Source organism: Gorilla gorilla, chromosome 5 (genome assembly GCF_029281585.2).
Source record: "Gorilla gorilla gorilla isolate KB3781 chromosome 5, NHGRI_mGorGor1-v2.1_pri, whole genome shotgun sequence".
In the NCBI taxonomy this organism is placed as follows: Eukaryota; Metazoa; Chordata; class Mammalia; order Primates; family Hominidae; genus Gorilla; species Gorilla gorilla.
Genome location: NC_073229.2, coordinates 19,732,766 through 19,758,217, shown reverse-complemented (window position 1 = coordinate 19,758,217; position 25,452 = coordinate 19,732,766). Strand labels below are relative to the sequence as shown.

The window sequence follows — 25,452 nt, the reverse complement described above, 5'->3', positions numbered from 1 at the left end:
CCATTTGAAATTTGAAACATTTCAATTACTTTCCTTTAGCTTTGTGTAAGTTATACAGTATGATGATCCATTGTCCAATTAATACAGACTTTAAGATTTATAAATGTTGTAATTTTTTTGCCAAAAATAACAGATTTGTGGCAGAGATATTTTTGAATGTTTTAAGAACATTCAATTCAAACATTTGACTGTTTCAAAGAATTTCAGATGGATATGAAAAAATTAATTTCTATCACAGTTGACCCCTCTCTGTTAGGCCAAATTCTGTATTTATTGGAATTTTTCAAGAGGCTGGTATTTCTCTTATTGCTTCATTCGACTGTATTCTGAAGCTGGACAGAGTACAGTACAGTAGTTAACTTGGCAAAAAGTGTGACAGATACTAGTAGTTAAAATTATCCAGTCTATAAGTGTAAATTCATAGATCATTGCTGGTTTATGGACCTGCAGAAAGAAATGGAAGACAATGAAGGCAGTGACGTTGCAGTGCTGCAAGTTTAGCAGCACTTGTTGGTGGAGTCCTGGACGAGTTTTACACAGATTTCTATAGCATAATATTTACTCCAACCAAAGATGATCTTTTGTTGAAACAAAAAGGGACACTTGCCCAAGTATTCAGTACTTAAAAAGGGAATATGGGCCGGGCGCGGTGGCTCACACCTGCAATCCCAGCACCTTGGGAAGCCGAAGTGGGTGGATCACCTGAGGTCGGGAGTTTGAGACCAGCCTGACCAACATGGAGAAACCCTGTCTCTACTAAAAAATACAAAATTAGCCGGGCGTGGTGACGCATGCCTGTAATCCCAGCTACTCGGCAGGAGAATCACTTGAACTGGGGAGGCGGAGGTTGCAGTGAGCCAAGATCGTGCCATTGCACTCCAGCCTGGGCAACAAGAGCAAAACTCCATCCAAAAAAAAAAAAAAAAAAGGAATATAGCAGTATGGTTTATGTTTTCTGACTCAGATCACACTACTTTTGAATGAACTAATTTGAAAGTCTCAGGAAAGGACAAGGTAATTTGTCAACTAGCTAGGCAGATATTAGAATTCATATTGAAATTGAAGGTTTTCATAATATAAGTCAATAGTAATGATTAATGTGCAGAAGATTTTAATTATAAATACCATTATATATATTGGCTACAAAAACTAGAATTTGAAGAGCTCTTTGTTGATACTGATAAATTTAGAGTTTTCCAATTTATGCAAATATTCCTTTGAATCCAGTGTTAATACTGACTTGACACAAGAGTTAATGAGCTTACTTAACTTGAACCGATATGGATTTGAAACTGATATGCTTATACTTCAAAGTCAAATCAGTTTTTCTTTTTTTTTTTTTTTTGTTTGAAATGAAGTCTCACTCTGTCACCCAGGCTAGAATGTAGTGGCCTGGTCATAGTTCACTGCAGTCTTGAACTCTTGGGCTCAGGCAATTCTCCTGTCCCAGCTTTCCAAGTAGCTAGGACTACAGGCCTGCCTCACCATGCCCAGTTTACTTTAAAATAACAAACATTTTCTTTGTTTTTTTTGGTACATGGTCTCATTCTGTCACCCAGGTTGAGTGCAGTGGTGTGATCATGGCACACTGCAGCCTTGACCTTCTGGACTACAAGCAATCTTCCTGTGTCAGCCTCCTGAGCAGCTGGGACACACCCAGCTAATTAAAAAAATATTATTTTAAAAATCTTTTGTAGAGATGGGGTCTCACTATGTTGCCCAGGGTGGCCTTGAGCTCTTGGCCTCAAGCCATACTTTGGCTTTGGTTTGGCTTCCCAAAGTGCTGGAATTATAGGAAGGAGCCACCACGCCTGGCCCAAATCAGTTCTTTTAAACAAAAGTGAACCAGTTTTGTCAATGTACTTGTGAAAATTAAAGGAAAATGATTTTTTGGATACTCAATTTCGTTATGAGAAAACTTTTAAGTATATTTGGTACAGGTTGGGTACATGAGTTTACTTTTTCAGTGATCAGTTTTATGAAATCTAAAACAGATCAAGTATTTCTGATGAAAATTTACATTTGAATTGTGATATGCCGTAAGTGTAAAATACAGTCATGTGCTGCATAATGACATGTGGGTCAGCAAGGGACCACACACAATGGTAGTCCCATAAGATGCCATATTTTCACTGTACCTTTTCTGTGTAGATACACAAATACTTACAATAGTGCGACAGTTGCCTACAGTATTCAGTACAGTAACATGCTGTACAGGTTGCAACCTAGGCACCATAAGACTATATCATATATCCTAGGTATGTAGTTGGCTCTACTACCTAGGTTTGTGCAAGTATACTCTAATGTTCATGCAATGGTACATTTCTCAGAATGTTTCCCTGTTGTTATGTAATTGGATTTTGGAGACTTTAATATGAAAAAGTATGTAAAATATCTGGATAATTTTTTATTAACATGTGCATAAAACATTCTAGATATATGTGTTAAATAAATGTATTATTAAAATTCATCTTTATCTGTTTCTTTTTACCTTTTTTAATTTGGCTACTGGAAAATTAAAAATTACATATGTGGCTCACATTATATTTCTGTTGGCCAGTGCTGGCCTAAAATGTGAGAAGTATGTAGAGAATGAATGTCGGCATTAATGTCATTGCTAATATGAAGATGATGATGATGATATGGTAGATGTGTTGTTTCCTTGTCCTCTCACTAGATTATAGAAACTCATATGTAGGAAATGCATCTTATTCTTATTTTCATTTACTCTGTCGTGTTGCATAGTACATCAGATATTAATAGATGGTTATTAGCTGATTGATTGCTCCGTGATCTGCTTTTAACAATGAAAATTCAGACCTCACTGTTTTTAAACCTCAGGATAAAGGTATAAATATCCCTTTAAATGAGCTCAGGCAAGCATGCACACACTCACTCACTGATACACAAATACACACAGTAGCACGTTGTTTAGTATACTTAAAGGGGGGATTAGTTTAAGCAATGGCTTTTAATAGTGGATTATTGCAAGGATAATTGAAGATACTTAAATTTAAAACATTATTTTGTGCTAAACTGTATATGGGTTTTTATATAAATTTATTAATTTATTTAAAAAACTGCTGTGGCATCTTATTTTGGTTGAAACATTTTTATTTTGATTGAGGGAGAGGTATTGTGGACATAACACCGTAATTAGAATTAAACAAATTGGTTTCATATTCTGCCAAGTTCTCTAACTAGCTCTATGACCTTGAACAAGGGATTTATGCTTTCTTCAATTTTCTGATCCGGAAAAATGAGGATAATATCAGCTACCTCACCAGGATGTTGTGAGATATAAATGGGAAAAAACATCTTAAGAGTACTTAGCAACTATAAGAAATTACAGAAATGTAAGATATTATTTTGATAGAAACAATAATAAATACTTTACTGTATAGTGTAAGGTTGAAGAATGTATGTTATAGTATAAGGCAAACTATGTCTATAGAAAGTTGATAGCTTAACTATATGACTCAAATAGTTGACTTAACTAAATGACTTAACTATAGTTAAGATGACTTAACTATATGACTCAAATCTACTGTCAAATAGCCAAGATATATCATAAATATTAGGAGAGAATAGCTGGGAAACAGAAGTAGTTGTTAGACATTTAAGTATTTTAAGATTAGACCAAAAGGTGCATGTGGTCAGGCTAGACTGAATCAGAGACACCTACCTGCTTTTCAGCTTCTACACGGAAGGTAAGACTCACTTCGGCCTTAGCATAAGGGCCTGGCCAGATTGGCAATTTAAAGTTTGGTGCTATTGAGACCAATATGTGGGTGGTGGTGTCCAATCCCTATTAGGCGAGGAAGTTATTTTTCCACCTAGAGAACTCCACTACCCTTACAAAGCTCTGGTCTTTTTCAGTGGAATCTTGAAAATGTTTTCTATCAGTACCACTGAGTAGAGATTTTAAAAAGTATATGGTTGAAATCATCCTCAGTAAACTATCGCAAGAACAAAAAACCAAACACCGCATATTCTCACTCATAGGTGGGAATTGAACAATGAGATCACATGGACACAGGAAGAGGAATATCACACTCTGGGGACTGTGGTGGGGTGGGGGGAGGGGGGAGGGATAGCATTGGGAGATATACCTAATGCTAGATGACGAGTTAGTGGGTGCAGCGCACCAGCATGGCACATGTATACATATGTAACTAACCTGCACAATGTGCACATGTACCCTAAAACTTAAATAAAAAAAGAAAAAAGTATATGGTTGAATAAGAGCTAAGCCCCCGCTGCTGTTGGCAAAAGAAAGCAAAGCAACAAAATAAAGAACAACCTAAAAGCATTAGTCCTATAGAGGTTCAAACTGCAATCTCAGTATCTCGCCAACTGTTCATTTTATCCCCTTTATTTCTGTGGTGGAGCTGAGCTATCTAGAATCACACCATGATTGCGCAGTCTACAAGGCAGTGACACTGGAAGACAGCTGCACAAGCATGAAGGAGGCACAGACTTTGGGACTTTTAATATGTGATTCCTCCACGCCCACCACAAGTTATTTTGGATACCTTCTTTGGGTGGCAGAACCGAAATACACAATATAGCACAACCTAACAAATACAGAGATTTAGTAGCCCACAGAATCGAGTTTTGCCAGGTGTACCTATCCCCAGTCACCACACCCCAGTGAAATCAACATTCTTTGTGCTAACTTGGAGCTCTCCTTGCCTCTGGTGACTTAAAGTTGTTTTTACAAAATTTGATATATCCTCGGGCACTGAATGTGAGTTAGCTTTATTAGTTTAATGATCTGCACCTTTCTGGGTAAATGCTTACAGATTTCTACATTTACGCTCCTGTATATATGCTTGAATTTTGTCTATTTTTCAGTAATTTTAAGTAACAAAATCACAGTTCTTAACTTGTATGTTTCTTCAGTGATTTACAATGTTTCCTGTCTGCCTGGAACTCTATAGTGGCAGAGCAGATCTGAAATGCATCAGAGAGTTGACAAGTGACATTTCTATCATGACATGCACATATTTTAAGAACGGTCTTAACTGGATTAATTATATCCTTGAAAGAAATTGGGTTAAAAAGACAAGAATATTTTTAAATAGTTAACTCTGTGCTTAACCAACAGCAGTATTTCAGTAGCAGACTGTTAAATTAATGTACAGTGAAATAGGGAAAGATATAGTCATCAGTATTTATGTATCCTTTTGTTATTCTTATGACCTTTTTAAAGCCATAAACAAAAGGACATTTGTTTTGCCTTCCTGCCTTAGCCAGGACACAAATTATAAAAAGAAATGCACAAGGAAACATTAATAAATCAAGTAAATACTAAAATTTCATAATTCTTCTCTTTTTACTGCAGTTTTTTTCCTTCCAAATTTAAAGTTTTTCATTAAGCATGGCCTTGCACACTGGACAAAGTGCAGCTCTGTTTTAGAGTACCTGCAAAACATCATTTCCTCTATAAATCACTCGAGTGATTAGAACTGCAAAGCATGGACTTTGCAAAGAAACAGCCTTTAATTGTATGGCCTGTCACTTTGAGAGATAGTGAGAAAGGGAGGAGAGAGGAACTCTAATTTTATTTTTCATACAGTTTTAATTTTTTAATATGTGTAGCTATTTACTGCAAAGAGGTTATTATTTCAGTGTGAAGTTCACTGTTAATTTATTATTAACTTCCCTACACATCTGTACAAATCTTAATTAATGTATTTGGAACCCTGGTTCTAAAAACTTTCAGCTAGTATATTGTAAACTTGAAAGGAGTTATTCACATCAGCACTGAACTGGCCGGTTAGGCAGATCTTTAAAAGGATTTGATAAGGATATTCTTCTTGTATTTCCTGTGTATTTTCCCAATCCTGATTTCATGCTCATGTGTGGTGATTTATTTTTCCAGGGCACTGTGCCATCCAGTATAGAAGAGGTCAGTGTGGTAGTATTTCATAGCTTTTCTTTCATCCACAAAGCCTTGCCACCTTCTGTCCATGACTCATGCATCTACTGGTGTTCTCTGATAGCAAGAACATTTTGATTAGCTGTACAGGTTACCTGGTTATTATTCTCGTCCTGTCCACATGTGGGTGGATGTGTGTGAAATCTGGAGGTCTTAGCCAATGTTGAAACATAATCCTATCTAGGCCAGGAAATGCCTGGCTTCCCAGATACTTCTCAGAGCAATAGGGCAGGGACTAAATTTCTTATTTCCTTCCTGTCCTCCTCCATCCCATAACACCTATGGTCCAAATGGGTGTTAGATAGTCATTGTTAATACATTCTATAGAAGCCATATTTTATGTGAAAATATCTCTAGGCCCATCATTTTCCATTCTAATAGGATCCATTATAGAGGGATCGATCCTATTAGTGAAGCAAATTGCCATATAATGTATTACAAGTAGACATAGTTTAAATCCTTGTTCTACCTACTAACTATTAGACCCTGAGCTATTACCTCTCAATTCACCTCAGATTCCTCATCTGTAAAATCGAGATGAAAACAGTACCAATGACATGGGGTTATTATGAAGAGTTAAAAAGATACTGAATGCAGAGCACTTAGTGCATACCGGGCATATACCAAGTGCTGTACAAGTGCTCACTATCCTTCTTAGTACTGCTGTCATCGTTTGTAGTGATAGTAGGCCATATGAAGATTTTTTTTTCTCTGATGGATAAAAACTTCAGTATGAGTGGCAAGAATGGGATGGAGGGAGGGAGAGGAAAATAGAGGTTCAAATAAAAGGAACTTACGTTAAGAAAAAAAAAAAGGAAAACCAGTGAGATACTGTATGCCTTGGACATGCTTGTATTCACGTAGTGATGAGCAGGTGGACTCACCCTTGCTGTACCTATATATTATGTACCACCTAGCACACACGTAGGCTGTTAATAGATGCCTTTGGATTTACAGATGTTCTTTAACTTACAGTGGGGGTCTGTCCCTATAAATCCTTCGTATGTTGAAAATATCGAAAGTACATTTTTGATTTACAGTATCTTCTATGTATTATGGGTTTATCTTGGACTCCATTGTAAGTTGAGGAGTGTACTGAATGTGTACCGTTTTCATACCATCATAGAGTTGAAGAATTGTAGGCGGATCAATCGTAAGTTGGGGACTGGTTGTCCTTTTGAGGCTTCTCCAGCATTTCTGGGACTGTATTTATTGGAGTATCTGTGTGTGTGTGTGCTGTTTTTCTCCTAACCACTGAATTAAAAATTAATCTTTCTATACCTTACCAACAGTTGCTTCCTTTGTACCTGCTTGTTTTAAACCCTTTAGTCTCATTTTTCTTATAGAGTTTGCCTAAATTATAGAAAATTATTTTAGTATGTTGAAATTAGTATTATTACACATGTTGGGTTGTGCAAAGATGTGAATTCCTGAGTTCACATTGTATTTGCGTTCTTCCTTGCTCTAATATTATAGTAAGGGTTTACAATAATCATTTGCAATATAAAAGAGACTGAAGATTTGCTAGCCTGCTTCAAAATATCAGTTTTTGAGTGGCTTTTATTGGAGGTGAAAATTAGTCAATTTTATACATGTTCTTGATACTTCCAAGAACAAACCAATTGGTAAAACACAGCCTACTAGAAAAATAGGTAAAGTGTATATATAATTCCCTGAAAAAAAAATTAAGGCCACAAACACCAAAAACTCTGTAGTGTTACTACCAGTCAAAAAATGAAAAAACACATCTGTACCATTTTTTAAAAACCTATCACATTGGGGAAAGTATTTTTTTTTAAATTAATCTTTTAGGGCATTTCTTCCCTGTTTGATATTTTTTATATGTAAATCTTTTTTTCTTATCAAACTAATCATGGACATAACATAACATTGCAGTGTACTGAAACTGAGTATGTTTTGGGGGAGAGAATTCTGTGCCATGGTAGACCAATATCAAGGATGATTGAAAGCCTCTGGCCTCTTTCTAAAACGTTGATACCTGGTTAGCCTTACACTCATCACCCAATACTAGAAGGTATTGTGTCTGGCCACAGAACGGCTCTCTTTTCTTGATGGGTTTGAGGTGTATGTGAAACCACTGAGCCCCTGTTTGCGAGGCTATTGCCCTTGAAAGGAGGGAAGGGGTGGCTATGTAAAGAGTATCTTAGCTGCTGGACATAAGCAATTCTTCATTATTCAGAGGTTATTGATCATGTTGCTGGATTGCAGTGCTTCTCTGTACCAGGAGGTAAATCAAAGGAAGGGAAAGTTGGTTCTTTGGTGACAGCAGCTTTTATGGGGAAATATTTTTCACCTTTGAAGACTATAGGAGATGGGAGTTATTTCTGTGTTTTAAATATTGATGGTATCCTCATTTCCTTTCTACTAATTAGTTAATTATTGCTCTATTGATAATTATTGGCTCTATTTTTGTTCTTCACTTTGGTAATTCCATTTGTCTGTTTTACCGGGTTCTCAATTGTAGTAATTAGTCCAGCCTCTTCATTTTAGATATTTACTCGGTATTTTTTAGTGCAAAATTCTGAGGTCTGGGAGTCCAGAGACCTGGTTTTCATTTTTATTTTTTGGTTGCAGGTTCTGCTACTTCCTAACTGTGACTGTACAATAAACATTTACCTGCTTTGAATCTCAATTTCCTGATCTGTAAAATGAGAGGGTTGGATTAATTAATCCCCATGGTCTTTTGAATTTTGGAGTCTGACAGAGATTTTGTCCAATGATTTGTGTTACAAACATGACCTAGGTATAAACACCTTTCTGTTATATTCTGTCTCTGTATTCTTCACAGCAGTGGTTAAATCATTGGAGGTTTTCATTCTCATTCAAAACAGCATCATTTGTTAATCACTGAAGTGTTTGTATTTTGCTTATTGGAGGCACAGATTACCTTGATATTGTAATTCCGATTAGCTGGGAAGATGCTTTAGGAGTAATTAGACAACATGGAGTTAAAGAACATAAAAAGGCAGTGCAAACGAGTGCTTTCTCTTCTTGCAGAAGGGTGTATTCTATTTCCTGATGCTTGAGATGATCTAAACAAAGAGATTCATTTTATTAGTGGCATGGTTTCTTTAACCCAGTACCATGACCTTATCCTTTTCAAAGAAGCTGCCACGGGGTGCTTAAGTAGAAACATACAGTATGATTTAGCATGCAGTTCAGAGGGGCCAGGTTCTCACATTGCATGTAAGAAAGTTCCCTTTTCGTTTGTCTGTCTGGGCTACTTATTCATCTGTATTGGAAGAGAGGAGAGAAATGCTAGTCTTTCTGTGTTGCGGGAGGATGGCTTGCCCTCGTACATAGGTGTTGGGATGGGGTGTGTGTGGGGGGTGTGTGGATGTGAGATCAGTCTTCTTTTAGCCATCTGTGGTCATTGAGAAACACAGAAACTTTCTGTGTTTCTTTCAGCTTTTCATAGTTGTGGAATTTTAGGTAGTTGTCATACTGTAGTCAAAACATGATTCTGTGAATTTCTGGAATTGGTCTTTAATTTTTACATAACTCTGTCTGGAACATTTCTGAGTACTTCATGAAAAGTGAGGGTCCATCCCCTCGGAAGAACAGGATAGGCATCAGGAACACTGAAACCTGGCCCCATGGGACCCTGGTGCCCTGCACTTTGGCCCCAAAGCTGGACCTACAACCACCAGCAATCTAAATCCACCTCCAAACAACACTGAACAACTGCATGGGCAGTGCAAGTCCCCCAAAAACCCAGACTGGGAAAATCTCAGGTGCTGTATCCTTTCTCCCTCCTCTGAGCTCTGGAGTGTTCTAAAATTACATGACTTCTCTGCATTTGGGTCACTTGATTAAAACTGGAAGCACTGTTTAATCCATAAAATACCCTGTAATGGAAAATGACTACATCAATTTGGTTTGAAAATGTATCTTTTATGGTCTTTTATTATTTTGTTGGGTTTTGACATGTTTTGGTGCCAGGTAGAGGAGTGGGAGGAAGGAGATTATTTTCTACTTCAAAACAATGGGTGGCTAGGATTCTAGTCCTGGCTTTGTCTGTAACTAGTATATTAGAAAAGTTGGCTAACCCCCCTGTGCCTCAGTTACCCGAGATGCCAAATATCTGCCCACCTTCCTAGCTTAGTTCTTGCGAGAGTAGGATGGGTGGCTCACACCTATAATCCCAGCACTTTGAGAGGCTGAGGCAGGTGGATCACCTGAGGTCAGGGGTTTGAGGACAGCCTGGCCAACATGGTGAAACCTGTCTCTACTAAAAATACAAAAAATTAGCTGGGTGTGGTGGTGGGCACCTGTAATCTCAGTTACTCAGGAGGCTCAGGCAGGAGAATCACTTGAACCTGTGAGATGGAGGTTGCAGTGAGCCGAGATTGCACTGTTGCACTCCAGCCTGGGCAATAAGAGTGAAATTCTGTCTCAAAAAAAACAAAAAAGGAAAATATTTCTGTGTCTTGAAAATGTTAAAGCCATGGTGATTGCTCAAAATAGTATGGCATTTAATATAAAATAGATATCCTTAATAGCCCACGTGTAAAATTCAACTTAAAAGGGTCATATTGGGACATTATCTTTACAATTAAAGAGTTTTCTGTAACAAGGATTGAACCTAGGCAGGACTTTATACCAGAATAATTGTGTTCATACTGAATGAGTTACAGATTTAGTCTGTTTGTTCCTTGTTTCGGAGGAGTCAAGCGTCAGAACTTCATGGTGGTCGTAGGTTCTCATTTGCTGTGACATTTCAGTCGTTAGTCTGATTGGAGCATTCTTTATCAGCTCTGTGCTTCAAGAGGAGGCGGAAACCACCATCCTGTTGGCTTGGCGGACGTCTGCCTGCTCAGATACCACGTCTCTCCTGGAGTCCCCCAGGGGCCTGGGGAAAGGACGAGGGGGCGGCCAGCTGGGCCCCCTGGGCTGGGGACCAGGAGCCCTCGCTCGGCTCGTTTCCCACTCATTGTGCGGCCCAGGCCCTATCACTCGAGAGGCCTGGCAAGGAAGTGAGGAGGAAGCCGGTGCCACTACTGGTTCAGAATGTTCCAGTGTGGTTGGAAAGTCTGAGAAGCAGCCTGGGTGAGAAGAACAAGACCTTATTGACAGGGTTCAGTCCTGGTCAGGTCTGTTTCACATCAGCTCTCTAAATAATCACAGCTCTTGCCACCTCAGGGATCTCTAGCACGTTTACCTCTGCCTTTTTTTTTTTTTAAACATTTAATGTAGCTATGGTAGAACACAAAGCATTCAAACTTTTTATTCCAAGAGAATGATTAGAAGTATAGTGTTGCCTGCTTCAAAACAATAATAGCAAAACAAAGTCCAAACTTCATACTTTACAGGGCTTTCCAACCTACTGCCAAATTATTATTCTTATTGCAAATATTTTTCTATTAAGCTGTTTTCTCATTGATTGATTTATAGGGATATTGATTATCCTATAATAACATTTTCAGTGGTTGTGTAGCCCGACTTGGCTTGTCATGGTCTGAATTGGTCAGTGTCATTATCTAACTTAGATAATGGTCAGTGTCATTATCTGACATATATTTTAGATATGTAAAAACCGTAAGAATTGTAAGAATGGGATTAAAAAAGAATATGCCAAACATTTTCTCTTCTGCACATGAATCTATAAACCAGAATATTTACCTCAAGAAGTCAGAAGAAAATCTGCTGGAGATTTTAGCCCTGGCATGGTGGCTCACGCCTGAATCTCAGCCTTTGGGAGGCCCAGGCAGGCAGATCACATGAGGTCTAGAGTTCCAGATCAGCCTGGCCGACATGGTGAAAACCCGTCTCTACTAAAAATATGAACATTAGCTAGGGGTGGTGGCACGCACCTGTAATCCCAGCTATTTGGGAGGCTGAGGCATGAGAATCGCTTGAACCCGGAGGCAGAGGTTGCAGTGAGCCAGGATAACAGCACTGCACTCCAGCCTGGGCGAAAGAGCGAGACTCCATCTTAAAAAAGAAGAAGAAGAAAATCTGCTCTAGGTTTTAATGAACCACAGAATGTGTCCCTTGTATGCTTTGCCTTGTCATTCTGCCTGAATTTATGCATGACTTCTGCATTAATGTAGTAAACACTCACTTGGCAGTCCTTTCATTTTCAGGCCCCATAGGGTGTTTCCAATTCCAGCTTTTGGTCAAGTAATAAGAAGAAGGTTTTTTTTTTTTTTTCCCCTGGAATATCTGTAGGAGCTTTTGAAGCTCAAAGGGATATTTAAAGCCTGTTCAAATTGAAGAAACTGAAGAAAACCCAAACATCCCCAACCACTTCTGAGGACACGAATTTCCAGTGGTTGGAGCTTCCCATTTTTATCTTTTCGTCTGAATGAGATGGATGGGGACCCTCTAGTTGGGCAGAAAGCAGAGGAGCAGTTATGGGATCGACTGCAAAACGTCTAACCAATTTATTTTCTGAGAGAGGCTGGTGACTTTTTATAGCACCTACGGAATGGTGATTTTTGAACTTTTGACCTATTAAATAGTTTAATTATATGTCTCTCATACTTTCCCTCTAAAAGTGGCACATGAAATATTTTAGGTCAAATGAAGACCCCTACCCAGAAATTTTAAAAATAATTATTAAGAACCAGTTGAGAATCTCTGTATTTTGTCAGACACCTTCATTTTACGGCAGGAATTAGCTATATGATTTAAGATTAATACAAAGGAAATACTTATGATTTTATTAAAAAAAGAGAATATCTTCTTTTTTTAAAAGTTCATTTGTATATGTGCGTAATAATACAAATCTGATCCCCATCCCTGCTCCCTGCCACCTTAAAACCTTTTCAAGCCTTCAGTGATTTTCCAGAACCTTTAGGGTTAGCAGCCAGCAGTGGCCATTGCCTGGAAAGGCCAGCCCTCCAAAGGTACTCACCTTCCTCCACGTCCCCTGGCCTTCTTTATTCTACCATGGAGTCTTTTCCTCTCCACACTAGCCCTTCTATATCCCCAACCCACCTAGCTCCCATCTTATCCCTTCCCCAGTGATTTTTTTTTTCTTTCCCTCTGGAGACAATGTCTCCCTCTGCCACCCAGGCTGGAGTGCAGTTTTGCAATCATGGCTTACTCCAGCCTCGAACTCCCAGGTTCAAGTGATCCTCCCACCTCAGCTTCCCAAGTAGCTGGTACCACAGGCACGAGCCACCAAGACTGGCTAATTTTTAAAGATGTTTTGGGCTGGGCATGGTGGCTCACACCTGTAATAAAACAGTTTGGGAGGCCACGGTGGGAAGATCACTTGTGTCCAGGAGTTTGACACCAGCCTGGGCAACATAGTGAGACCCCATCTCCACCAATTTTTTGTTTTGTTTTGTTTTGTTTTAACAGTGCTAAGGTCTCACTGTGTTGCTCAGGCTATTCTCCAACTCTTGGATGCAAGTAATCCTCCTGCCTTGACCTCCCAAAGTACCGGGATTATAGGTGTGAGCCACTGTGCCTGACCCCCAGTGATCTTGTTTAACGACCCCCCAGAATTACTAAGATTTCTGCTTTATGTTGCTATGACACCAAGGCATTCTGCCCCCATATTCTGCATGTTTCACACAACTAGTAAGTGGCAAAACCTAAACCCAAATCCATCTGATTCTGGAACTTCATGCTGTCTGTTGATGCATATCGCTTTCCTGGATTTCATTTTCATCCTCTGTCTTCTGTGGAGCTCAAATGAATACTGTTTGTGAAAATGCTTTGTGTATAGTGGAACACCATGTGGTATTTATTGACATTATTGGTGTTATTTTTATTTTAGGTTGCCATTGTCCTTAAGTTAGGTAGCCTTTTAAATGCTTTTCTCAAAACTCTTCATCTAGACCACCTTTCTATACCACTATGAGACTGACGTTTTGCAATTTTTTCTTTCTCCCCAGGATGGTTCCTACCTGGCTGAGTTCCTGCTGGAGAAAGGCTATGAGGTGGGTAACTCAATGGGAAGCGGGCGCAGGCTGGTGGGGTTGCTCGCATGCAGCGGCCACATGCTTCCTCTGCTGCCGTCCTCCTGAGTGTGTTTTCCACTGAAACGCAGATAACAAATCAGAATCCGGGGAAGAATGTGTCTTTGGGCTTGTGAGCCTGCCAACCCATTGTGCTGTTTATCTGCTGGTAAGCACTGGTGGCTCCCCTGCACTCACAGTGTTCAGCTGTGGTGCACACTTCCCACATTCTCCGATAACGCAGCAGCCTGTGCAAGCGAAGCTGTAACATGATTCGGGTTAATTTATGATGTAATGTGTTTCATAAGAAAGTCCTACTCACCATGAAGTCACTTAATTCAGAAATTACAGAGAGCAATAAAAACCAAGCTGATAGTTGGCAAACTTGAATGAAAAATTTATACCTGGAGGTTTTCCTTTCTAATAGGCAACCATATATTTTATGGAGCTGAAACTTTTAGGTTTGCTGCTTTTGTCGTTGTCTTCACCATTTCTCCTTTCCTTAAAAGAAACGATAGTTTTATATATTAATTTTGATGTGCTAAGTATGTACAACTTAATTTTTTAAAGAACGTTTTTCAGATATATACATGTATATAAATTCATGCTATACAGAAAAAAAAAACCTTTACAGTGGCCCGTATGCTCTGATCTGTTTTATGAATGTTTACATTAATACTTTAGGATTATCTGTTTATTCTAATTGTTGGTACATTGTTTTAAAAATGTGTAATTGGGGCAAATGGAAACACAACAGGAAAGAATTTGGCATCTAAATGCCAACATTATTTGAAGAAAAAAAGTTAATTTTCTTTTAACTCATAATCTGAGAGCCTTGACTTTTAGACTTGAAGAAGTAACAGTAGATGTGTTTAGCACCTTCTGTACCCTTATCCAAGAGCTAATGCTACATTTTGTAATTATATGAAAATAAATGGAATTATGAAAGTACATATGTATACATATGTCCATATGCATAAGCTGCTGTAATAATCGAGAAAGAAATGCATATTCTACAGAGCAGAGAGTTTTAGAGTAGGTTATGTATAGTACAAAGTGTTGGTTTTAGAGAAAGACCTATATTTATTCAGGCTAGATTAACCTAAGGCCTTAATATCTATTAAAAGGAATAGCTTGGCAGAGAGATGCCCATACTGTGTTTCAGATATTTGGGACGAGCTGAGAGATGTTTGGTGGCTAGAGAGGAATTAGTGATGTTGTTGTGCATCGAGTGAACCTAGAAAATGAGCTAGCTGAGCAGAAATCGCTGCACTTGTGAAGAGTGAGGTGGCGTGTCAGGCATGTCAGAAGTGATGCTCAAAACCACGTGAGTGTTGGGATCCACTCTTAGGGGGACAAGGTGGGCTGAGACTGGAGGTGAGGGTGGTGTTAACAGGCAGCATCTGTGTCTAGTCCAGAGGAGGAGGGAGCACGGCTGTGCGCTGCAGTGATGGTGGACCCAGTGACAGTGACAGGGCGAGTTTGGATGTGTAGATGGCAACCATTCTCAAGCACCTGGTACTGTTAGTGTTACTGGAAAAGGCAGAGAAGCAGATCTCCATTTAGGTGTCCCTTGTTAAGGAACTAGCAGACTTCAGAAGTCAAGAAGGATGAGAGATTTGCAAATAGATGCAACAAGAACCTAGGACTGTTGGATAAGCTGCAGATGTTTTTGTGGTATTTGAAATTGTAAGAACAGATTTTATTATGATACAAAAAGACAATAGAAGGCCCACTTGGCAAATCATAGTTAATGGGAGGAATTTATCACTGAAACAATGTTTGAGAGAGAAAACAGGTTTAGGAGAGAGATCCGTGAACTGATAGAAGGAAACATGGTTGACACTATAGCGGGAAAGTACACAGCCACAAAGCATAATCAGAAATTAGTTCTCTTCCTAGTCCAGGGGAAATGTGAGCTCTCTGCATATCGTGGGACTGTAGGTGTGTTTATCCTTACTGTATTCAACTTTAATAGGCTGCTGTCCTCAATTTTAAGAGATTTGTATAATTCGAGAATAAACCATTAAGAGGAATCTGATGGTGGCACAGGCTTTATGTTTTTATGCTTAGGTCAAAGTAAATGTTAGAGTAATTTTTCAAATTGGCTGCATTGGAAAATTTCCCAAATTATCAGCTGCAGTCCCTGATTATTGAAGGCCATGAGTGAAAGAATAGGATTAGTAGATTGCATGAAATAGGATGAGAGAGGGACGCATTTTATTACGTGTGAACTCGGGGTGGGGGGCAGTGGTGGTGGTCAACATCAGCAATTTTGGATGCTTACAGACTTCAGACTCTCAGCCTTTAGTGTGCATCAGAATCACTCAGGCCCTGTTAAGACACAGAAGGCTGGTTCAGGGATCTGGGAATTGTTCTTTCTAACACGACCCCAGTCAGTGTGACATTGCTTGCCTGGGTACTACAGATAGAGAAACCACCACACCTAAAGGTTTAGATGAGATCAGGTGATTGATTGAATCATATGATGAAGTTGAACACGGTACCCTAAGACATTTTAAATCCGTGAGGCCTTGCTTCTCTGGGTTGCCATATTATTTTGAATCTAGCCTTTGTATGAGGTATATTACTGAGGTCAGGAACAGCTGGAAACAACCTACTTAGGGATAGCAGAGGACAAACCAGGAACAGATGAACACTGTGAAGAAGAGCTTGATGCTGAGGCTGAGTTGTTCTTTCTAGAAAAGAAAGGCACACTGGTTGGTTAGCAGTGGTAAGGCCAGCTGTGCATTTTGAAACTGGGAAGCATGGGCAGTGTGGAGAGGCCACAGTCACCTGGAGGGGAGCATGCAGGAGAGCAGGGCCAGGTTGGTGGGGTAGTGATGGTGGGTGGTGTAGGCAAAAACAAACCCTGTGTATGGAATTCATGTAGCACAGTCAGACGCACTCCTTTACTTTTTCTCCCATCAGAAAAGCAAAATGAAAGTATAAATAACTTAGCTAGCCTTAAAGCAAAAATAGGCATTTGCAGATGACTTGAAAAGCAATAGCGTGTACTAACAGATTGATTAGTTATGGTTAATCACTTTGTATCACCTCACGCACATTTAGACTCCTGAAGCCGTGGGGCCTTGCCATCAAATGTGGCCACTGAAATCCACACATCTGATCATGCTCTGAATGAACCGTTTGAAATGAAAAAGTGAAGGGTTACTTCTCATTGAGAAGTGACTCAATTTAAAAGTTTAAAGGGACAGTTTTTAATGTTGTTTGTTTCTTGAATTTTGCTCAGGATTAAATGTTAAGGAGAGCATGAGGAGAATGGATGTAACACTCTTTCATTCTTTATTACCTACAGGGGTCATCTCATAATGAGGAAACCTAAGAATTCTTGGGTTTTATGGACAGTCGCTCTTTGATTATGCTATACACTTAATTCTACACATTGCTGAAGTGCAGAGGATCATTCTCCTTTATCCCTGTTGACCAGTACAGAGCCAGAGGGGTGGACAAAGTGGTTAGCTCGCTGTGGCAAAGGAGCCTCAGGCTGGGCACTGGACACCTGTGTCTCACTCTTCCTCTGCCACTTGCAGGCTCCATGACCCTGGGCAAGTCACTCGACCCCTCTGAGACTTAGTTGCCTTTTCTGTAAATGGGGATGATAAGCACACCTATCTCCCAAGGTGGTTGTGAAGGTTAGATAAGACAGTATATGGAAAATACTTAGCGCAGTGGAGCTCTGTGGGACTCATGGGCTTATTGATCTGGAGGTGGCAGAGTGACATGGGGTCTAATGTGGACAAGCCAGTGGACACAGATCTTTAATCGGCTCTTTAGTTGGATTCATTAATGAGTATTCCTGAGTAGCAGGCATGTTCTGTTGCCTAGGAAGCTGGAGCTGTTTGCATTTCTTCCTGTCATAAGGGAAAATGGAGGATTGACAGAAATGAAGCTTTTTATGAAAGCGCATTCTAGTTCTAAGTGTGTTTCCAGCACCACTGTTAGCAGATAAACCAACAACACACTTTTGTACCCATTTTGCACTAAGTACAGAGGAAAACCAGAGAAGTAAAGACAATGTTGAACCCTTTAAAAGCTAAAATCTGGGACTATATGAAAATATATTAAATAACTTGGTAACAGCTACAACACAATGTATCAGAATTTAAAATAAAGAATAGGTAAATTGTGACATGAAGTATCAGCATAGAAAAGAAATGGATATAAGGTTAGTCCCATTGTTATCTCTGGGAGATTTTTTGTTAGAACATGGAGATACTTTCTTTCTTAATCTGTGAGAATCCTTGAACTGTTTTTCTTCTGGGTTGTTATCCCAGAAGCCTTTATACTTTGATTAAAAAAAAAGGCTAAGCTTTTATGATTTCATGTTGAAACTATACTGAGTGTTGGCAGGGCTGACCAAGTCTATGTCCTTTAACGTTGCCACTTACTAGCTGTGTTATCTCAGGCAACGTCCTCATTCATGGAATGGGACCAGTAATATTATAGTAAGGGTGTTGTGATGATTAAGTGATTTGATACATACAGAGAACGGTGTCCAGTACATGATCATTGCTGTGTAAGTGTTAGCTATTGATATTACTTAAATAATCTATGCTTTTCAAAAGGTGAGTGACATTAACCATCCCTGGGAGTCGTCCTTACCTCCAAGAGAAATCTAGACACTAAGAATTTGAAATTCAGTGATAATAATTTTCCATTTTCTTGATCATAATTAATAAATAATAAAGCATTTCTGTTATGTTACCTGATCTGACTGTGGATTTTGAAGTTAAATCAACTTTGTTTTAAATGGAAAGAACTTGAAATTTTCCTTTTTATCACCTTGTTAAGTGGGACATGAAATTTGTCAAAAAGCTCATTTTCATTTATTGTAAGACCTCAGTGTTTCAGAATTATATTTTGTTTTTGAACTACTATAACTTTGTAATGATTTTGATTAAGTTTATATAAAGCCAAATTCAGCTCTTTTATCTTTTCAGTTTGGTTCCTAACACCTCATATCTTTTTCTCCCAAAATCCTTATAAAAACAAACAAAAAGCTCTACCTACATCCCTTCTGTAAAGAGAAAGCTGCTAATCTCAAATTCTTAACTAGATTATGCAGTTTGCACACATTTTGGCTTGTCTTGAAGTTTGTATTTCACCTGTCTCAGAAGCAGACAGACCCAGCTTTCATTAGTTCTTAGAATAATACCTGCTGTCATGGATTAAGCATTTGGCAGGTCTTTCTTTCCCTGTGTACACATACCAAATGTTGGGAGTTAGAGGAAATTAAAACACTTGATTTTAAAAAAAAGCAACCAGTGCTTAATGCTTTTGATTTTTAATGTGACGGTAAAGTCTTGGTTATGACTGGCTTGACTTTGTATAGTTGTCTGCATTTTAGATGGAATGCATCAAAATCATTTAATATTTTTGTCAAAGCTTTTTATGTTTATATGTAATGAATATATATTAATAAATGGCATGTCTCTATATTTTGGGCTGTTGGAATATGTGACTTCCCCAGAATCCAGCAATCTAGAGAAGATAGCCGAAATAACACTATTGTTATTCTTTTCATTGTCAAACTTAAATTACTGTTTTTAGAATATAGACATTCTTTTTTATTTAATAAAACAGAGAATTTACATCTGAGAAATCTATTTCATAAGTAACTTTGATAGTAAACACAAGTTTTGCTATATATAAGTATATATGTGAAATATATACTTTTTGTTAAAATTAAGTTTATAGAGCAGTTCAACTTTACAATTAAGTAGCAACCTGGAAAATTGGAGATCATGAAGTAGAACAGATAAGCTTAAAATTAGTGTTTTCTCCACGTTTAAATTAAGAAGTGGATATGTATAGCCAAATCTCAATTTAATGCTTCCTAGGGTTGAATGTTTGCCTCCTAAAATGTGAAACCAAGTTTGCGAAGTTCCTTTCCTAAAATATTTTCATGTTTACCAACTTTTCTTGGGTTTCGTTCTTTTGGAAAATAATGTTGATGAGTGCTTTTCTTCCAAAGCAACTAACCAACAGAAATATTAACTGTGGGTGTGTTGTATCCTTCGCAGAAGTCAATTTCTCATGTATGCCATTTAAAATGATGACATTTCTTTCTGTTTGAAAGAAAGTCTTATATTCTTATAATTTACCTCCGTATTTGGAATATTTGAGTCATACCAAGGATTAATTTTGATTTGAAATAGAAATGATTGAGTTAAAATATAGAAGTATATTCAGCTGCAAATGAACTTTTCAACATAAGAAGGAACACTTCTAAAATAAGTCAAGGATTAAAACTGCCACCAGTAGAACTGGAACTTGGGCAGCTGGTGACATAAGCTGGTGTTAGCATTGGCAGCACAAAGGGAGCAATCTGACATGAGAAGGAAGTGGGACCAGGTCTGGAACAATTTCTCCTGTGTGTCAGACACAAATAGTCTTTTCTTCAATATCAGGCAAGTATGCATTACATTCCTGTTTTATCAACTTTGCCACCACCCCCCACCTATGGTTAAGTCAAGATAAAACAATTTTAAGAATCCTCTCTTCGTTTGAGTTTTCTTTAGGTCTTAAATCGAGTAGTACATAAATGCTGTCTCTTACCCATGCTCTTTAGCTTTCTGACTTTTCTACTTAGCTGCATAGTAACATCTGCTCTCTGATTATGTCTGTGGCTCCAGAAATACATACAGTAGATGCAAAGTGCAAGCTCTGAGGCCACTGAGAAGATGTGATGGCCTGGTGCTCTGTGGTGAGCAGGCCACAAAGGCCGTTTTACCGACACGGCCTCGAATGGTCTGTCTTCAGTTTCAAATGGAAAAGATATTTTTGTCAGCAGTTAGGCTGTAAGTATGTGTGTTTGGAAAAGGAGACATTTGAGTATCTACAACTAAGCATGAAGTCACATAATTACCTGATTACGTTTGTTGAGATTGGCAGTAAAATCGCTGGGGAAAGACAGAGGTAGGATGTTGGTAGCTGGTGGACAGTGGTTGGGGAGAAAGTAAGCAGTGGGACTATTTCTAATAATTTAAAATAATGCTTACAAATCATTTTTTTCATAAAGCTAAACATTAGCTAAAGAAGTTGTTTATTAGTCCTCATTGCACATTTATCTTTCCACACTGTAAAAACTCAGGTCCATGGAATTGTACGGCGGTCCAGTTCATTTAATACGGGTCGAATTGAGCATCTGTATAAGAATCCCCAGGCTCACATTGAAGGAAGTAAGTCATTTTCTTCTTCTAGAATCTCTTTCTATAAGGTGTTTTCAGATGTTCCTATGTTCAGATAAGGTGTTTTCAAATGTCATTTTTGTCAAAGCCCAACAAGTCACAATTATTTACCCATGAGTTACTGCACTGAATACGATTTACATGCCTTGAAAACCTTCCCTGCTCACTGCCCTAGGCCGTAGTGTCATGATGGTTTGGCTGTTAGAAGGCTATGAAGTAGATGGCTTGGAGAGACCAAGAAAGGGCATGCCTTTGATCACCCCTCTGCAGGTGTCCTTATCCCCTCAAGTAAGAGCAGTTCCACACTGGCAGTGCACCGACCTGCTTTTTATATTCGGTCCAATTTAATCAATTTAAACAATCTTTGTACATTTAATTATTTTTAAAAATAATTTGTGAAGATAGGCCCAAATAAATGGCAATCAAAACTGTTCTAAATGACTGATCATTGTCAGTATTTGCAGTTGTTTTGCTACTTTTGTTAATTTGTCTGTATGCAGCTGTACAGTTTATATAGCACAAGCAGACTGTTTTCTTGTTTGAGCTTGTGGTAACTCCTGAGGTGGATAGGGAGACCCAGAGAGCACTTTATAGTTGAGGAAATGGAGACAGAGAAGTTATGAGTTTTCTGAGGTTGCGCACTGTGAAGAAGGCAGAGCTGGCACCAGGACACAGGGATTTTAACTCCAAGTTCAGCCTGCATTATGTGGCCAGTTTTTCCAGCCAGCAAGGACGATACAGTCAGCTTGTAAACCATATGTGGTTTTGTATTCACCCCTGACCCCTGCATATTTGAAGGTTTGGGCTACTTGTATAGGTAGTGACAGCATCATGAAGATGATGCAGTTGTCCACAGTAAAAGGCTTTCCGCTTTAAGTCATGAAGTGTGTTGTCTTTGAAAATCGTTATTGTTTTTGTGCAAAGTTCAGAACAGTCCTGCCACTGGATGTAGATATAGATCAATATTATGTAAAAATGATGAAAAGATCAAGTTAGTAAATCACCCATCCACATGTATCAAATTCTTATGCTAATGAAGTCAGTGTAAGGATCTGTTTAGATTTAGGAGTTGTCCTTCAATCAATTATGTCACCACATCAGGCATTCAGGCAGGGCCTAAGGTTGATGTTTATAAAGTACTTGAAAATTACTAGATAAAAGTATCTAAAGAAAAGAGAGCTGTCTTCATCATCATCAGTGTTACAGATTGCTTTAGATGGTATACATGTTATTACAAGGTTTTCTTTTTCTGAATCTTATTCTTGCAGAACACATCTTACAACCACCTGGAGCCCTAAGATATGTTATTGTATAACATGTTCGTGATACTGTGCTTTAAAAAAAGTTTTTCTGAGTTGACCACCAAAATCTTTTACAGACATAGGCATTATGTAGCTATCTTTCTATTATTTAGGTTAAAGATGACAGTTATATTCTGCTACTCCAGAACCATCAGTACAGCATTTCCATTTTGACCCTGGTTTTCAGACTTTCCAAATATGCATTTCAATTTTGATGTTTTTAAAAAATCGAGCTTATGTTGCTTTTCTCTATCTAATGGGATGTTTTTGTATCCTGAAGACATGAAGTTGCACTATGGCGATCTCACTGACAGTACCTGCCTTGTGAAGATCATTAATGAAGTAAAGCCCACAGAGATCTACAACCTTGGAGCCCAGAGCCACGTCAAAGTAAGCATTTTCATTAGGATTTCTCTGGCCGTGTTTGTGTGGCGTTCTGTATTTTACTTGTGTCTGCTGCTTCTCAGTGTAGTAATATAATCACTGGTCTTGGTCTTCAAGTGGAATTGTCAGTGTTAGTTTGAGTATTAATCCTAATTGAAGTACTCATAGATTTTTTAAAAGTCTCTTGTCTGTTATTAAACAATATAATAAAACCTTACCACTAATATTGAAATAGCAGTATTTGTTTATTTTGGGTTGTTCCCTGTAGCCATGAGGCCCATGGATATGTTTTCTGCCATTTCAAATAACAGATTGTGAATTAAATGTTTTGTTAAAATGTTGGAAGATGTAACTAAGTAAAACCTTTATGTTAATATCAATTTTTGGTAGCAGCTAAATTACTGGCTGAGAGAATATTTTTGAGTCCCAATAATATGTTAAAATTAGCTGAATTAACGTTTTAATTGTGAATGGTAAAAATCATTGGAAGAAAGCTTTTTAGTCTCGCTCCTCCTCAGTGTGATATAGCCAATGTGGATTTTCCCCTCTGTTCGCATTCTGGAAGGAATCACGGTAAACATCACAGGCCCATCCTTAGGGTTCTAGTGATCTGCCTAATTCAAGTTTTTGTTGCCGTGTCCTCCTGCTCACATGAATAAGTGAAATCTGAAGCCATGAATTATAGGAGTTCTATTTAGATACTTATTCAGACAGGATGGTTAGTGGACCTGAGAAATAAAAGCAAGTAACTCTTAAGTTATAAAAGCCCCTCAAAAGTCCAGAAAATGTATGAGTTTTGTTTTTGTTTGATTGTTTTTTTTTTTTTTTTTTTTTTTTTTTGCTATTTAATGAACAAGTACAGGAGTCTTATTTCAGAAAGTTTTTCTTAGGTGATTGGCTGTTTTTCTGTATCCCCAAGTTTGCATAGAATGGAAGCTAAATGCCTATTCTATATACCTCTGCTTGTTTGAGGAAGAAATCATGAACTAGATAAAATGAAACCAAGTGGAGAACATGGTGAGAGAAACATAGCAATAAACTCAATCTTATACCTGATTGTCAGTCTTCATTATACGTATCTCTTTCAAATGTTAACCTTGAAGGATGGCTACATATTGATGAATGACGATACCTCATATCTGCCTGTGCTGTCTATGAAGAAACATTTTTCTTTTCTTAATCTGTGATGATTCTGTTCTATATCCAGACTTTCACCAAAGTCTGTGAAAGGTATCAGGGTCTTTAGGTTACAGCTTAGCTATTTTTGTAAATGATTCTCCATGTGTTTTTTCATTTTGGAAAGTCTCTTATGCATACTGTGTGCTTGAGAAATTACATCCCTTCTTTCCTATAGAGAAGTGGTGACTTTTTATCATTCCAGGAATGAAGACTTTATTTTTCCCTAATTGAGGTAGTCAGTCTATCTTCGACATTATAAGTCATCTGGCTGCTTCTTGACCTTCCTGACCAGCCATGAGAGTATCTTTCAGACAAAACAGAATGTTTTGGAATGAACATTCTGTTATTCAGTTTCCTTTAGATTAAGAAGTTTCCTTTGTAATCATAGATAGTTTATCACCTCTAGGAGCTAAAAATTGTAATGAAAGATGCAGAAAATTTTTATAAAGGTTTATTTATAGAAGACCTTCCCCTTGTCATTTAGTATTAAATGGGCTGATTCTTTCCTTTCCCCAAAACGTATTTATAGTTCAGAAATATGTTATAGTTGGTTTTCTTAGTTGTAGTGATCATGATAGTGTTTTGTTATCATTCTGGTGTGGTTGTACTGTAAGTAATAGAAATAGGCTATTGAGTTGGTTCCCTCTACATTGCTACACATGTGAAGTTTATCTTTTTTTATGGTATTTTGGCTGCTTTTCTTAACGGTTAGTTAATGGGCGGAAATGGCACTCTTCAGTGAGAATTTTGGTTTGTAAGGTCATTTAATCTTCCAACAAATATTTATTGAGTGCATACCTCATGCAAGGTGTCATGCATGGTACAGTACAAAAAGCTGTGTCAGATACACCTCTGCTGTGGGGGTTTCAACTCTAGGAGCGGTGATTGGCACAAGTGTCTGACTCTTTAGAGGAGGGTAAGAGAGAACTTCCATCTGAGGGTAGATGGATAGTGCGAGGCGGAACCGATACTGGCTCTGGTGTTGAGGTATAGAGAGGACAGTTACAGAGTTACAGACGTAGCGGGAAACTAATAGTTGAAACGGGGGTAATAATATGAGGCAAAGAGAAGTGGGAAAACTTGGTACATGTTTGCAGCATCATGAGCATTGTAGATGAGCTGAGCAGAACCAGTATGCAGAGAAATGTGAGGTAAGGCCAGGTAGGAAGCTGGGCTGTGCCTGGGCAGCCTACCCATGTTTTGAACGGGGGAAGATAGATTCAGTGATGACTTTTAGAGGTAAGAGTCTAGAGGTAGGGCTTAAGAAGAGCTAGGAAGTTGCTGGATGAGGATGGTGTCACTAGAAATGGGGGTGGGAGTGAGGAATGAAACAGGATGCCAGGTGGGGCTGATTCCTCTATGCACTGATGTGGTCACTAGAGAAGAGGGAAAACCAGGGCTCCAGTGCCCAGGGGACCAGAAGGTCAATAGAACCAGTACTAGAAACCGACATTCAAGGAGGAACTTTTGGAGTGGGGTTGGAGAAATAAGTTCCC

At 38.5% G+C, this 25,452-nt stretch overlaps 1 protein-coding gene across 4 annotated transcripts in view; it reads left to right on the top strand.

Annotated features, from left to right (window-relative positions):
* GMDS (GDP-mannose 4,6-dehydratase) overlaps positions 1-25,452 on the top strand; it is a 623,184-nt gene that overhangs the window by 107,161 nt on the left and 490,571 nt on the right. For all 4 annotated transcript variants that reach the window (XM_031012261.2, XM_019029923.3, XM_055390905.1 and 1 more), the window contains exons 2-4: positions 13,816-13,860; positions 20,996-21,083; positions 22,674-22,783. In XM_031012261.2, coding sequence (XP_030868121.1) covers positions 13,816-13,860; positions 20,996-21,083; positions 22,674-22,783 — 243 coding nt within the window. The remainder of the gene's footprint in view (positions 1-13,815; positions 13,861-20,995; positions 21,084-22,673; positions 22,784-25,452) is intronic.